Source organism: Eurytemora carolleeae, unplaced genomic scaffold (genome assembly GCF_000591075.1).
Source record: "Eurytemora carolleeae unplaced genomic scaffold, Eaff_2.0 scaffold583, whole genome shotgun sequence".
NCBI lineage: Eukaryota > Metazoa > Arthropoda > Copepoda > Calanoida > Temoridae > Eurytemora > Eurytemora carolleeae.
Window position 1 is genome coordinate 23,988 of NW_019396719.1, and position 16,013 is coordinate 40,000.

The 16,013-nt window shown below is 31.1% G+C and overlaps 2 protein-coding genes and 1 long non-coding RNA gene across 3 annotated transcripts in view; all 3 read right to left on the reverse strand.

The window, feature by feature from the left end:
• Window positions 1–1,767: 1,767 nt before the first annotated feature.
• Window positions 1,768–2,253, reverse strand: LOC111707758 (uncharacterized). Its single transcript, XR_002766521.1, has 2 exons — window positions 2,142–2,253; window positions 1,768–1,874 (listed from the first exon to the last, which is right to left on the reverse strand). It is a non-coding gene; the product is annotated as an uncharacterized LOC111707758 (long non-coding RNA).
• Window positions 2,254–4,016: 1,763 nt separating this feature from the next.
• LOC111707760 (innexin inx2) lies at window positions 4,017–7,065 on the reverse strand. The gene is made up of 6 exons (XM_023480902.1): window positions 6,994–7,065; window positions 6,501–6,552; window positions 5,967–6,019; window positions 5,535–5,574; window positions 4,629–4,684; window positions 4,017–4,153 (listed from the first exon to the last, which is right to left on the reverse strand). The coding sequence occupies exons 1-6, from the start codon at window positions 7,014–7,016 to the stop codon at window positions 4,102–4,104; spliced, it is 276 nt and encodes a 91-aa protein (XP_023336670.1). The 5' UTR covers window positions 7,017–7,065; the 3' UTR covers window positions 4,017–4,101.
• A 1,413-nt stretch (window positions 7,066–8,478) lies between these two features.
• The window catches only part of LOC111707755 (innexin inx2), a 13,537-nt gene continuing 6,002 nt past the window's right edge, over window positions 8,479–16,013 (reverse strand). The window contains exons 7-14 of the mRNA XM_023480897.1: window positions 15,787–15,858; window positions 14,613–14,653; window positions 14,107–14,175; window positions 13,304–13,402; window positions 11,499–11,559; window positions 9,727–9,791; window positions 9,063–9,135; window positions 8,479–8,580 (exon numbers count right to left, since the gene is read on the reverse strand). Coding sequence (XP_023336665.1) covers window positions 8,479–8,580; window positions 9,063–9,135; window positions 9,727–9,791; window positions 11,499–11,559; window positions 13,304–13,402; window positions 14,107–14,175; window positions 14,613–14,653; window positions 15,787–15,858 — 582 coding nt within the window. The remainder of the gene's footprint in view (window positions 8,581–9,062; window positions 9,136–9,726; window positions 9,792–11,498; window positions 11,560–13,303; window positions 13,403–14,106; window positions 14,176–14,612; window positions 14,654–15,786; window positions 15,859–16,013) is intronic.

Genomic DNA, 16,013 nt, shown 5'->3' on the forward strand with positions numbered 1-16,013 from the left:
TTTTTTATACTTAATTTAAACCAGTAAACTCGGTGTGCTTTCTTAGGAGCAGTAAAACTCAAAATGTTGAAAATTGTTTTATCAACACTGATAGATTGATAGATTTGTAAAATTTATATAAGTCGTCTTTATTCAAGGTAAATTTGTTCACTTTACATTCTATAAACATTCAATCGGTTTGTGTGAGTTGCTAAAAAAAATTTGGGCCCGATTGGTTCAGCCGTTTTAGCATTTTGTTTTTGGATACAAACAGACAGACAGCAAAAAAAAGTATACAGTGGAAGGCGATTACATCAATACAATGAGACGACTTTTTCATCTAAGTTTTGATTGTTAAAAGCTTTATTCTAATTTAAAGTTTACGAGTGATCAATTAGAAGCTTTTTTATTGACAACTTTTCTTGACTTCTATGTTTATGTGTGTCCAATATCCATGCTGTTTAATAGATACAGATGGTACAACAGATGGTACAACTGTACAGCAGGACTATTTTTCCCCCCAAAATCCACAAGATCTGCCACCCTTCCCTCTAAAACTATATTGAAAAAAGTGCATAGAGAGGTTCTAAATTTAACCTTGAACCTGGTCCAGACATGTCTAAGTTAATCTTTTAGCAGGACAGAGTTCGTCTTCAGAATGCGGAGGCTGCTTTAAGAATAAAAAATACATCTGTACATTTGGTACAGAATAGCCGACAGCATAGACTCTGAAATTGGTGGGCTATCCTTGATGATAAGCTTGAGAACGTCAAACTTCGACTATTCAAAAACCAGTTTCTGAAAAGAACCCTCCTCACCACATGTTAGAGGATCCTCATGAAGACCCTCCTCAACACATGTTAGAGGATCCTCATGAAGACCCTCCTCACCACATGTTAGAGGACCCTCATGAAGACCTCGAAAAGAACCCTCCTCACCACATGACAGAGGATCCTCATGAAGACCTCGAAAAGAACCCTCCTCACCATATGATAAAGGATCCTCATGAAGACCTCGAAAAGAACCCTCCTCACCACATGTTAGAGGATCCTCATGAAGACCTCGAAGAGAAGCCTCCTCACCACATGATACAGAATCCTCATGAAGACCTCGAAGCAATTTACCCACTTTATGCCCAGTTGGATACAGGCTGTTATAGTAAAGGCCAAAGGCCACTTTCCTGTTTTTAAATATGATAATATTCTTTTAAAAAGACACATCTTAGCTTTTACTAACCCGCCAACTTATTTGATCCACCCCTTTTTGAAGAATATAACGAAATGTAAAAATGTTTATATGCTTATTATTTATTGGAAAAAAGCATTACAATTCCATTTTTTAACATTAAATGAAAAATTTACAAATTACATCACAATATACTTTAATTTATTGAAACAATTTAATTTTTGATTTTTATATCAAAAAGTTTTTTTATTATTATCTCTCCAAGTAGTTCTCTTGTAATAGCCTTATCTGTTAAGACATTTTTATTACACAAATGATAATTTACATATAAAAGTTGAATAAAATTTAAAAGGTATTTCAATTATTAATTTTCGACTTTACCAAAAAATGAATTTCCCAAAAAGAATAATATCAAGAAATAATTTTTGAGATGGATGGCGGGAAAATTTGCAGAGATAGTTTTGAGACATGAAAAGCTTAATTTACATAAATGGTTTTTTTTTCATTATTATGATCGTCTTTTTTGTCTGCAAGATTGGTGCTCTATGATCACTCAAAATTAACGTTTAACAAAAATTTAAAAAGTTCTACAAATTAAAGAAACATTTTTATTTTATTTTTTATTTTTAAATTTTCTGCAATATTCCTTTCTCTTCAATTTTCTGCAGCATCAATCTTCACTCTTCCGTTTCAAGGGTCCAACATCAGTCCTGCAAATATCAAAAGTTAACAACATTATCTAAAAAATGTACTTTTCAAAGTAAATTTTTTTAGGTGTGTTTATTGATATGGTAAAGTCTAATGAACAATAAACACAGCAATTGTGCAGTGTGCAGAGACTCATTTCACCTAATAACCTAGTTGCTGTAAAACAACATTAAATGCACGAATGCTTAAATGTTGTTCTCCTAAGCCCCTACTGTTTTATGGGTACCACTGTAACATAACAAATGAAATTTCCGAAGAAAAAAAATTACCTATTTCTACTCAGTCTTGGCTTTATTTTGAAAACCAAAGCCTGCGAGACATTTAACATTTTCCTGAAAAAAAAAATCATTAAAAATGTTTTTTTTGTACATCATTTCAAATTGAATTTTTAAAATCCAGAGCCAGGAATTTAAAGAAAATATATAATCTCTGATCTGTGTTCGTTAAAGTTCCAGCCTCCGAAGTTGACGCATTGATGCACAATGTGAAACTGAACTCAACTCAACCCATTCCTTTCAGAAACCGCTTCGTCATTCTGGGCTCCCCGTCCTCGACGCCCCCCATTCCCCTTTTCCATACCCCCTATCCCCCATTTCCATACCCCCGTCCACCCCCCATACCAACCTCCTCCCCTCTTTCATCTACCCTCCCTAAAGAAACCTCGAGTCTCAGACATATTCGGATAGATAGATACATTACCAGATAGTTGGAAGATAGATAGATAAAAACCCAGATAGTTAGAAGATATATAGAAGATAGACTGTTAAAGAGAAGATGCATAAATAGATAAAAGATAGAAAGATAATTTAACAGTTAGATAGATATTTATATAAAAGACAGATCGATAGAGCATTGATACAGATAAAAAGAAGATAGATGATAAAAAATCAGATAAAAAGAAAATATATTATAAAAAATCAGATAGTAAGAAGGTTTTGATAAAAAAACCCCAGTTTTTTACTGAACTAACGAATTATTAGATCAAACTCTTAAAAAAACGAATGTTTTTTACTGAACAAAAGATTTTTTTCAAGAAACTTTTTAAAAAGCAAACGTTTTTTTAGCTAAATAAACGATTTCATTGAACAATAATTTTAAGAAGGAACAAAATCAATTTCTTTTGATCTATTGAAAAAAAGAACGAAATGTTAGTTCACAAATTATAAATGAACGAAATGAAAAGGAACACACTTATCTCTAGTGGTATCTATTTCATAATTCTAAATTGAAGGAAAGGTTCTTTTAAACATGAATTTATGGAAAAGTAACTAGTATTCAGTAAAAAATGAAGAAATAATGAATTAATGAAATAACTTGAAAAAGGCTAATCACTTTTATAACAACTTACTTTCTATAACTGTAACTGTAACTGTGACTGTGTAACTGTAACTGTAACTGTAACTGTAACTGTAACTGTAACTGTAACTGTAACTGTAACTGTAACTGTAACTGTAACTGTAACTGTAACTGTAACTGTTACTGTAACTGTAAGTGTAACTGTAATTGTTACCTTTTTTTTCGTGGCTGAACATTTTTTATCTGGCTTCATTGTCCTACTCCTGTCATAGCTTCAATCATGTCAAGAATGCAACTCAAGAATAATTTAAGGCCGAGTTTAACCATTACAAACGATTTAATTATCTCTATACAGCCTTTTCTTCTATATATTCTAATTTGCCTTATCTGCTAGTGTGTTTGTATGCAAAGTGAATAAATACTAAAGTAGAACAGACTAAGGCAACGACGACAGGTTGGGCCATAAGGTTTTATTTGGTTTGGAAATAATTTCTTAAATCTTAATTAAGTTAAATACAAATTCTAAGTCTGTGTTTGTAAACAAAGGGAGTCCAGTTTCTTGTTGTACTGTACACTCCGTATACAGATCAATTTATATATATAATAATATATACATATTTATAAATACTTGGGACATAAAATGTCGTCATCCAACTATGAGTTTGGACCACTTTAGTATTTATTCACTTTGGTTTGTATGTATACAAAAAAACTTCAAAACGGCTGAATCAATCGTGTCAAACTTTTCATTTTTACTTTTACGATTTTTGAAAATCCCTCAATTTCAATCTGAAAAATCAGCGAAATTTTTTGTTTACTGGGGAAAATGACGACTTGGAGAGCTAAAGTTAAAAACGATAAAACTACATTTATTAATTAGAAGCAATACTAACATTATATTAACTAAAATACTGAGGAATAGAAGAACAGAGTTCACTTAGATGCATCTGGAGAATCTTCTGATACTTGTGCACTGTAGCTGGGTCTAAACACAATATTTAAATATAATCAAGAAGATCAAGAAGATCAAGAAGACCAATAAGACCAATAAGATCAGGAAGATCAAAAAGATCAAGAAGATCAAGAAGATCGAGAAGATCAATAATATCAAAAAGATCAAGAAGATCAAGAAGATCAAAAAGATCAAGAAGATCGAGAAGACCAAAAATATCAAAAAGATTAAGAAGATCAAGAAGATCAAGAAGATCAAGAAGATCAAGAAGATCAAGAAGATCAAGAAGATCAATAAGATCAAGAAGATCAAGAAGACCAATAATATCAAAAAGATCAAAAGATCAAGAAGATCAAGAAGACCAATAAGATCAATAAGATCAAGAAGATCAAGAAGACCAATAATATCAAAAAGATCAAGAAGATCAAGAAGATCAAGAAGATCAAGAAGATCAAGAAGATCAAGAAGATCAAGAAGATCAAGAAGCTCAATAGGGTTTAACTTTAACCTGATGAGTAAAGATACAGCATCATCTATATCCTTCTCCTCTTCTGTGTCCTCGTCCTGTAAAACGGAATTGTAAAAGTTGTAAAAGAATTCCTTTATGTTTGACAAGCGTTTTTCCTTCTGAGACCAGAATGAATATCAAACTACGCAAACAACGCAAACCTTTATGTGCGCTAATTCAATTTGAAGAGAAGTGGTTTAGAAATTAGACTTTTAATTACCTGGGATCGGATTTAATGAACGTGAGAAGTAGTTGAACTACAAAGACTAATTTGAACCACTTCTCTTTACTTCTCAAAATTAATTTTTCGAAAAATAAAAGCTGATTCCAAATTGAATTCGATATTGATCGCTATTTATTTTACTTCTATTTGTATTCTGTTTATAAGTAGAAAATAGTTAAAAACGTCTTATATCCAAGAGCGTAGGCCCCATACAAATCTAATGAGTGGCATTATTCCACTTAGATCGTAAATGATTCAATCAAATTTAAAATATATCATTCAGATATAACAACCTATGTAAAAATATAGAGTTTAATTCGATGCATTCATATATATAGTTGAGATTTCATATTATTTAAAAAAGTAATTTATATTCGAAATTACGATGTACTTTAAACGACCGCTATGTCATACTTACGTACTTGATCAAATAAAGCTTTTAAAGGTACTTGTGTGAATCGGCCATTGTAATTTTAACTTTAAAAAACTTCTGTTTGTAGACGGACATTTTTTAAATTTTCATACCTTCCCCGCATTAACGGATTGTATGTTTTCCGTTAATTTTCAAACCTTTCCCCACGTTAACGAAATGTTGCCCAACCCTACTTAAGATTTATTAATTTTGATTTATATATATATATATGTTATGTTATGTTATGTTATGTTCGAATAAAAAGTCTCACCAGGAAGCTAAGTTCTGTAACAAAGTCCACAAAAAAAGTTCTAAAAAATAATTTAATTTGAAACAATCTTTTACAAATTAAAGCATTTTGGATAAATACTGATCAAATTATGCAGGGTTTATGCATATCAATCTATGCCACCCAATCAATCTTCCATATGATAAAGATATTCGCTCATATATATATGTATATTTATATGTTAGCTATAGCTGGCCAAGCAACTAAACCAAATTGGAGGATTTTTTTTAGGAAATCCAGGGATGTCCATGGGTATAGGATAAATCAGTTGTAAATTATATAAAGTTATTTAAATTTGATATGTCTGAAGATTTTTAAAGTTGATGGTTAAAAATTTTAAAGGTTTAATTTCTTCTTTTTTAATGCATAATTTTACACCAGAAAAAATTTCTTCTCGTGATAAATGTGACAAACCTGTGAAAGTTTTTACTCAGTTGATAAAGCACAAACCAATCTCCCAGTGCACACTAGGCGGACTTGGCATTCTTATAAAAAAAATGTTCAAACTTGCTTCAACTTTATCTTTCTAATCCTTGTATCTTTGTAACCTGATATTGTATATATATGAAGATGTAAGTATGGGGATATAGTGCAATCAGAGCTGGGAACTTTTGTGGTTAATACTTATTATACCGATCTTGATATCCACTGTGGTCACTTTTAATTTAAGGATCTATAAAAACTATGCCTATCTATTTGTATCTTGATTTTAGTTAATCTTGCCCTAATCAAAACTCCATTCAATACCTAACTGGGTACGATTATCATGCGGATTATCAGATAAAGATTAAATTGATCTGCAGATTAAAAAAGAAGATCAAGCATTAATCTCGATATCCACAATACAAGAGTTCCAAGCTCAGTTCATTTCTATTGAAAATACCAAAAAAACTGTGAATATGATTTCAGGGCCATTAATCGAATAATTTCTTTTAGAATGCAACCTTCCTTTTCGATATAGTTTTGTATGTTATCTTTTTTTGTAGAACGCTTCAAATATCTGAAAAATAAAGCGAAATTAAAAAAGCTGTTTTAAAATTTACCTTTGTGTACGATGTGCCGCACTTTTTTACACACGTTGCGGCTGTATTTTACATACGTTGCGGCTGTATTTTACACACGTTGCGGCTGTATTTCTTCCTTGTTTTTTACATTTAAGATCCTATACAGTGATAACCAGAAAACTGTGGAATAGAAAGACAACATTACAACAATGATTAAGTGTATTTTATGTAGTTACACAACAAATAGTATTACTGGTAACTTATTTAATCACTAATAAAGTGAAATGGGTCAGTTTACTTTGCACAGTTGCTGTGTCTCAATGCTCATTGGACTATTCGTCAGAACTCGAGTCTAAAAGTCGTCTTCATAATCCAGAGTGTTTCTGGTCATCACTGTAAGACATCTTTTTTTCTACTTTATGTTTGCCTGCTTTTACCTGTATATTCGAATATTTATCATTTGAAAGCGGAAGGAAGCAGAAAAACACAGAAAAGTTCTAAAATTCAAATATTAAGATGATTGTTATAATTTCATAAATACAATATTATTTTATTTTGTAAACATATAGGCTTTTTATTACATGCTACTAGTGGGAGAAATTTTGACCAATCGTCATAAAATCTAATCTTTTGATGGTGTAAATCGTTGATATTTCATTTTTAATCTACAGAAATATAAAAAATCTATAAAATGCGAAATAACTTGTTTATTTTTTTATTTTAAGACTTTTGGAATTCGACAAAACATGTTTTTATTTAATATTTCTAATTGGATTCCGCAGAAAAGTTTGCTTTTATAAAATTATGAAAAATGTTTGACCTAAGAGAAAAAAGGCAAAAACCATTTTTTTGGTTCGTTTCCACAAAAGTATTCTATCAAATTTAGATTGGTGTAAGGAGAGCAAATGTTTACGATAATATTTAAAAAAAAAAAAAAAATACTAAAAATGTTTTGCCGTTTATTATCTATGATATCAGAGGTTGAATTTAAAGAATTTGAACTGGGTCGCTGAACCGCGGATAACCGGTTCCAACTGAGCGCCGACTCAAATCTCGAAACACTTACTTAAATTTCCAGTTGAACCAACCATGTTTGAAGGTTCAAATTTTTATAATTCGGCCTCAGATTGCAAATTGATAAGAACTATAAAATACACGCAAATCTGCCCCTTCAGTAAAAGTAAATTCAACCTATATGAAGCATAAAGTCTGACCGCGTCAACCTTGTTGCACCGGCTAGTCCTGTCAATAGAGCTAGGTACAGTACAAATTGGGACAGGAAAGGTTGACCCGGCTCGGAAGTTCAAATGTACTGTTGCCTGTGAATGAAGATTTTGAGGCAAGTAATCAGCTCTTTCATCAAATCTAGACAATTCCCATCATTTACTTTTTTTCTCCCCTCTCTTTGACGCCCCCATATATACACACACCTTGTGTATTGCACAGGGTGTTTCACAAAACGGGAAATAAGGGTCTACAGACTCAACTGTAACAGGATTTTCACGGTTGAGACCAATTTTAAAATCTGCGTACAATTTCAGATTTGATGAGCCTAAGTTTAGGCTTGTAGATCTAAGAACGATGATTTTAAAGGCTCCTATAGTTTCCAACTGGAGTGAGTAAATTTGGTAAAAAAAAAATAATCTCAACGCTCCTGTATGCCGAGTCCATTAGCGCCTGATCCAATCCATTGTAATTATTTGAGTGTATTCTGTTTTCCGGTATTGCTGTAACTTCAGTTTTCTTGTTGACTCAGTTAGCAAATTTATTGCGCTAACCTAGCTTGCACAGATGATCATCAGGCGGGTGGGTTCTAAGTGGGACCAGGTGGAAAAAAGGTTTCAGCAATTGTTGCTTCGAGTTATTTTATTCTGTACTTTGTGTTTTGTGTCCAAATCCTAGTTCAATTCCGCCTCGTGGTCTTAAAGATGGATCCGACAACCTTTGTCCATAAAGACATCAATTCCAAATGTGACAAATAGGAGTTGGAAATTTGAAATAGTGTCATTTAAAGATATAAATGCCTGAAACAAGACTCATTGAATCGGAAATTGTATTCATTTTAAAAATGGTCTCAACCTTGAAAATCCGATTACTAACGAGTCTGTGGACCCTTATTCTCCGTTTTTTAAGACACCCTTTCTATATATATATTTGTATGTTAGCTATAGCTATACAACATCTGCAGGTTCTACAAGTCGTCTTACATGCTCAATATATTTAATATTCAAAATTGATTAGGGACTACAGTCGTCGTCGTATATATCATTACAAGGAAGACAACTGTTGATTTATGTTTTTGGTTTCTACCAAGCTTTCAAGCAGCATGGATACACATAACTATGAAAACAAACCTCTTTGTTTAAGTGTAAACTTGTAAATTTAAAAAACTCTCAAATTGAAATGTCGTCTTCATTGTATTGATAAAAACACCGACCACTGTAATATCTTTTAAATAAAACAAATTAAATTATTTTTTCTTTGAAATCATCCTGATAATTATGACCTTATCATTAATAATATTTAAGGAGAGAATACAAATTGAATTAATCTTCTCAGGACCTCCTCCCGGCCCGTATCTAGAAACAAAATATATATAGGTCACTTTAGGTCATTTTTAATATTAAAGTTACAAAGGTTAAGGTTACAAAGGTTAAGGTTACAAAGGTTTAGGTTACAAAGGTTAAGGTTACAAAGGTTAAGGTTAAGGTTAAAAGGTTAAGGTTACAAAGGTTAAGGTTAAGGTTAAAAGGTTAAGGTTACAAAGGTTAAGGTTACAAAGGTTAAGGTTAAGGTTAAGATTAAAAAGGTTAAGGTTAAGGTTACAAAGGTTAAGGTTAAGGTAAGGTCTAGGTTAAGGTCCAGGTTAAGGTCAAGGTAAGGTAAGGTACTTTTGTAGGTCAAGGTTGAGGTCATTGTACTTTTGTAGGTCAAGATTGAGGTCAAGGTATTTTTGTAGGTCAAGTTTGAGGTCAAGGTATTTTTGAAGGTCAAGAATGAGATCAAGGTACTTTTGTAGGTCAAGGTTGAGGTCAAGGTACTTTATTAAGTCAAGATTAAGGTCTAGGTACTTTTCTAAGTCAAGGTTGAGGTCAAGGTACTTTCTAAGTCAAGGTTACGGTCAAAGTACTTTTGTAAGTCAAGGTCTTGGTCAAGTCATGTTTATTTACCTAAAATAATCACAGCTCGCCACTCTTGGAAAGGTTTTACATAAGGGGTTCTTAATCCAAGAAACCTAAAAAACAATCTTTAAATCCTAATATCGACTTAAAACTTTTTAAAATATCTTAGTTGCATTCTCATTGAACAAACGATTTAAGTGAACAATCGGTCAGTTAAAAAACGAACGAAATAGATGAAAAATGAACAATAATTTCATGGAATTGAACGAACGCATTTTTTTGAACAACTGAAAAAAAAACTAACGAAATGGGTCTTTAACGAACCATGAAGGAAAAAATTGAAAAAAGCCGAACATGCCCAAGGTTATAATGCGAGGAAAGTTATGTCAGAGGTGTGCGCATCTCTTGTACTGCAGTGTACTGTCTCTGGGCGGTAATGTAAACAAAAAACGGATGTCTAAGCCTGAAATGGGATCCATCTTTCACATAAAAAATCAATAAATATACTTGTTATAGGAAACTATTATGTGAATTATCAAAATTATCAAAATCTAATACTTTTAACCTCCTCGGATACTAAACGAACACTGACGCATCTATTCTTGTTCACAAATTATCAAAATCTAATACTTTTAACCTCCTCGGATACTAAACGAACACTGACGCATCTATTCTTGTTCACAAATTATCAAAATCTAATACTTTTAACCTCCTCGGATACTAAACGAACACTGACGCATCTATTCTTGTTCACAAATTCCGCCTAGAGAGAACTAGTTTCAATATGTGCGCAGAGTATACGCAACTTCAATTAACTTTCCTTGCATTAGTACCTTGATCTGCAGTTGTATAAGAGCTATGCAAACATAACTCCAATTTTTGCAGACAAACATGAAAAGAATTTGAAACCATGTCACTGTGAAATTGACAGAATAGACTTATGTGGTATGGCTTTGTGACCTCCTACGTCTTCTATTTTTGATTTTATGCACACAAGAATTAGAAAAACAAAATTATCAGGTTCCATATAACAAATCAAAAACATTTTTCTTCTTTTACCATTTGTTTTATTCACCATTTGTTTTATTTACCATTTACTTTATTTATCATTTATTTTATTTGCCATTTGTTTTATTTACCATTTGTTTTATTTATCATTTGTTTTATTTACCATTTGTTTTATTTACTATTTGTTTTATTTACCATTTGTTTCATTTACTATTTACTTCATTTACGTATTATTTACCATTTGTTTTATTTATCATTTGTTTCATTTACTATTTACTTCATTTACCATTTGTATTATTTACCATTTGTTTTATTTATCATTTGTTTTATTTACTATTTGTTTTATTTATCATTTGTTTTATTTACCATTTGCTTTATTTACAATTTGTTTTATTTACTATTTGTTTTATTTACAATTTGCTTTATTTACTATTTGTTTTATTTACAATTTGTTTTATTTACCATTTGTTTTATTTACTATTTGTTTTATTCACAATTTGCTTTATTTACAATTTGTTTTATTTACCATTGGTTTTATTCACCATTTGTTTTATTTACAATTTGCTTTATTTATAAATTGTTTTATTTATCATTTGTTTTATTTACAATTTGTTTTATTAATTATTTGTTTTTTTTACTATTTATTTTATTTACTAGTTTAAGTAAAAATTTCATGATTATTTTCGCATATGATATATCAGGGATACCCATGAATTTCATTCAATTTGGTTCAGCCGTTTGGTCAGTTATATCGACCACATGATATAAATGATCGAAGACTACATAGTTTTTTTATTATTTTTTCTATTCACCATTTGTTCCTCTGCTGGCAGCCTATAGTATTCTAGAACCTGCAGTCCAAAACCTAGGAACCTAACAAAAACATCTTTATCTACAGGGTTACAGCCATAGATAAATAATCATAGTTACCTCATGTCGTGTCGACTGAAAGGGAGTGTTCGCGAAAAATGAAATAGGCTTACGAGGAAAAATTAGCACTTTTGATTGCTACTAATTTTACTTCTATCTGTTCAGGGGCGTACGAGGGGGGAAGGGCAACATATAAAAAATATTTTTAAATCTCACTTTACCCTTGAATAAAAAAGTATCAAGAGGAAGTGTCTGATAAGTCCACTTAAGAAAATTACATTAATAATTTATTAACACTTGTTAAATGGAAGTGTGTATACGATCGAATAGTTTACACAGTTAAAAAAGTATCAATATTTTTTCAAAAAAGGGGTTTTTAAGGGGAAGGGCACAACGTTGCCAATGGGGGCCCACAAGTGCCCCCTCCTACACAAATAGTCGTTTTTAAGCAATTTTCTCTTTCTAGAAACAACAGATAGAAGTAAGATAAAATGTCGTCTTCATTATCAAAAATCCTCGAAACTGGATTAAATGTTTTCAAAGGTAACTATCAGATCATAAAAAATAAAAAATATTATGAAATATCAACTTTATACGAAAATGTCGAAAATCATCGATGATTATGGGTTGTAATATCGTAATGATTTCTTTTGGAATTAAATTGATTTGTTTACGAACAGAGTTGAATTTTGCAACTTTCTAAATTTGTATGGACGCTGCGTTCTTCAGTATCAGTTGTCTTCGACAATTTTCTCCTGAAAGACACAACAGATAGAAGTAAGACTAGTAGCGATCGAAAGCTCTTATTTTTAGCAGCAAGCCTTTACCCTCTTTAATTTTTCGCAAACACTCCCTTTAAGCGCAATCTATCTTTATCTAAAGTATTAAAAGTAAAGACCGTATGTTGACTTTAAAAGGCATATTTTAAAAAATCAAGTATCTAAATATATAAATAATGATATTAATTGTGCTTGTTCAACTTGTTAATTATTTTAGTGCAAATCCTGTACATAGGAGTGAGTTTTAAGAGTTTGTTGTAGTGACAATTATATCCTGGAGTGGTAGCTTTGATTAAAAGATCAAGCATTAATCCTCAAATTCACAAGTTATGTAAAGATCAAGATTAACGACATCCCCAACAAATAGTTCCGACCTCTGTTCATTTTAGAAATTGGAGAATATTTTGAAATGCCGTGTATTTTACATGGGTGAACAAAAGAAGTTTGACATCAATAAACTTTTTTGAAGTAACACATCGTGTCAATCCAATCTCAGTATGTATGGGGTCTATAGAGAAGATAGTAACCTTCTCCGAGCCTTAGGGAGTTTTAACTTTTAATTAAAGAGAAACGACTACATTCTTTCACTTAAAAAGACATTATTTTAAGTTTATTATCTTCCTAATTAAATACTGTTTATGCATAGTGTTTTAAAGAGTGTGATTAACTTTCCTAAATAATATCGCAAACTATTTTTGTTTTCTATCTAGATCTGCAAACAACGATCTCCTCTAGAAATAATTCACAAACTCTAATTCTATTGCTAACAATTCGGTTAAATGAATGAAGACGACAGACATTTTTTACCATGGTAAGATTATGATAAAAGTTTTCGGCATTAGCGCAGCTTGGATTTTTAACCCTAGGTCTACCTAGGATTAAAGTGGGTTAAACGGACGCGCTCTCTAGCTTAAAATTAAGTTTCTCGATGTCAACACAATACTGGTACAAAAATACACTAATGATACCTGTAGTTTAGGAATGAATGAGTGAAGAAAAAGAACGCAAAGACGACACAGAGATTTGTTACTTCACAAGCAACAAACCCGTAGAAATAAACATCTGATCTAAACATATTAGAAATCTGATAAAAATTCCAGACTTGAAGAGCTGAAAAAATTTCAGTGAGAACCAAGATGGCGCTAAAATTATATTGTACTTTGCAATTTCAAGAAGTGTGCAAGACTTTTGTGCTCTGAATCTGGGATCAAGAATTCCAAATTCATTTCATTATTTCTTAACATACCGTGGTGGGCCAGCTAGATTCAGCCTGCCTCTTTAAAAGTCTTATCAACTTTTGAGACAGGGTCGACTTTGAAGTGTCTTGGGCTTTGATTTTATGCTTTTCTGTAGCCCTTTACATGCACTATAAAGCACAATTGTTGTAAGCTTTGGTTTTAAGAAGTAATTGGCAAAATTCTCATCTATTTTTGCCTCAGAGATGTCAACCTTTAAATCCTCAAATTCAAGAGTGCTCGCATTGGATATCGATCGCATTTTGATTTAAATTTTGATTTATATCATATTTTTAAACAGAATGAATGCACAAAAACACGGGGAAAAAAGAGAAGCTGTCAATTAAAAAGCTTCTCTTTAATTACTTGTAAACTTGTAGTTCGAAAAAAGCTTGTCAACAATTCAAATTTAAATGATAAAGTCGTCTTCATTATATATATAACATTGCCTACCAGATATTATATATATATATTATATATATATATTATTTCGATATAATTGCCTACCACAGTATTAAGTTTTAATTATTTTTGACCTGTTTCTAACATGTTGTTGGAAATAGTTGATCAACATTTCTTTCTCCTCATCATGGTCTTTTACCAAACTGAACATTATAAAAAGAAATACGATAATAATAATAAACGATAATAATATAAAGATACTTAAAATGATTGTGTTCATTCAACAAAACTAATGAACTTTTTCTTTAAAATTCTTGATAATGATAATAGTAATAAAAGTTATAAGAATGATGGTAATAATAATAATAATTATAATAATGATAATTATAATAATGAAAAAATAATGATAATAACAATGACAATAAAAACTTAAATAATAAAAATAATAATAATAAAAATAGTAATCAAAACAATAATTAAATATGAAATTATAATAATTAAACTGATAACAGGCTAATAATAATTAATAAAAATAATTTTGACAAATGGAATTTTCTTTTAACTGAATATTCTGGGTTTGTTGCTATTTCATATTTTTTCTTTTGCTGTAAAAGTTAGAACAAATGAATGAATTATTTACCTGAACCGACTTCCTTTGCCGAAAAATTTCATCAGTCCTCCCTGAAAATGTCCAATCCAATAAGTTGCTAAAATCAGCAAAAATATTTAATTTGGAAATTTGATAATTGGAACTTTTGTGTTGAATATTCAAAATCACGATAGCTAAATTTTTGAAAATTTTCAAAATCCACGAATTTTTTTGTGAAAATCCGCGAATTATTTCTGTTTTGTTTTACGATGTACACAAAGAGAACATGTTCACAATTAATTTAGGAGATGGGCGCGAAGCGCCCTCTAAGGCTAGAAAGAAGGGCGCGAAGCGCCTTGAATTTCTAGTTTTGATAAATGAGTATTGATTAAGGAACATTACTAAATATGAACAATATTATAACTTAAGTCTAGTTTCTTACAAATTTCTAATTCTAAATTTATCGTTAACTATAACATTTACTTGTTGTCGTTGATTTTTAAATTAAACTGAAGAAAAGAAAGTCAAGATTTCCATTGAATAAAAAAGCTTGAAATTGAAAAACACATACGATTTATAAAATTGGGAACATTTTTTGCCTCGAAATCTCAGGGAGGGGCTACGCCCCTCCCTGAATCTGTCAGGGGGTGGTGAATGTCCCCCGCCCCTCCCCTGTGTCCGCCCCTGCTTGATCTAAATATCCACTATGAGCACTTTTAATTTGAGAATCAGTGCTTAATCTCCATTTTTGATAGATCAGAATAAGGTTTCAAGAGTACTTGACTGTGATAAATGTGATTATTTTGCTCTGCAGAATATAGATATGAAAAGGCACAAGGCGTCAAAACATTCGGAAGGAACGGAAACTTTTCCGTGTGATAGTTGTGATTATGTAGCGCGTTATGCCTCTCTTTTCCGTGTGATAGTTGTGATTATGTAGCCCGTTATGCCTCTCTTTTCCATGTGATAGTTGTGATTATGTAGCCCGTTATGCCTCTCTTTTCCGTGTGATAGTTGTGATTATGTACATATAAAGTAAGATCATTAGAAGTAGAATTCTTTCTTTAGGGAAAATATTCAAGTTTTTATGTTTTAGAGTAAAACATTTGAGAAAGCAGGCGTACTCCTGTGATGATTGTGATTTCTCCACAATGTATGCAAGTGCTTTCAAGAGAATATGTCACAATAATATTCAGCATCATCAATCATTTTCAAATTTTTTTACCTCCATTGAAAGCCATAAAATTCTTGGTAGATAGAAGAGTAGAGACATAGAGATCAGATACAGTGGAACCCACTTCACAATAAAATATGCATGTTTAAAAATAGAAAGAAAGAAAATCTAAATAAAACAGACAGATAGCAAGGAAGAAATAAAGAAAGCTAGAAAAAAAATAAATAAAGAAAATAACGAAAGAAAAAAAAGAATGTAAAAAAGAAGAAGAAAAAAGT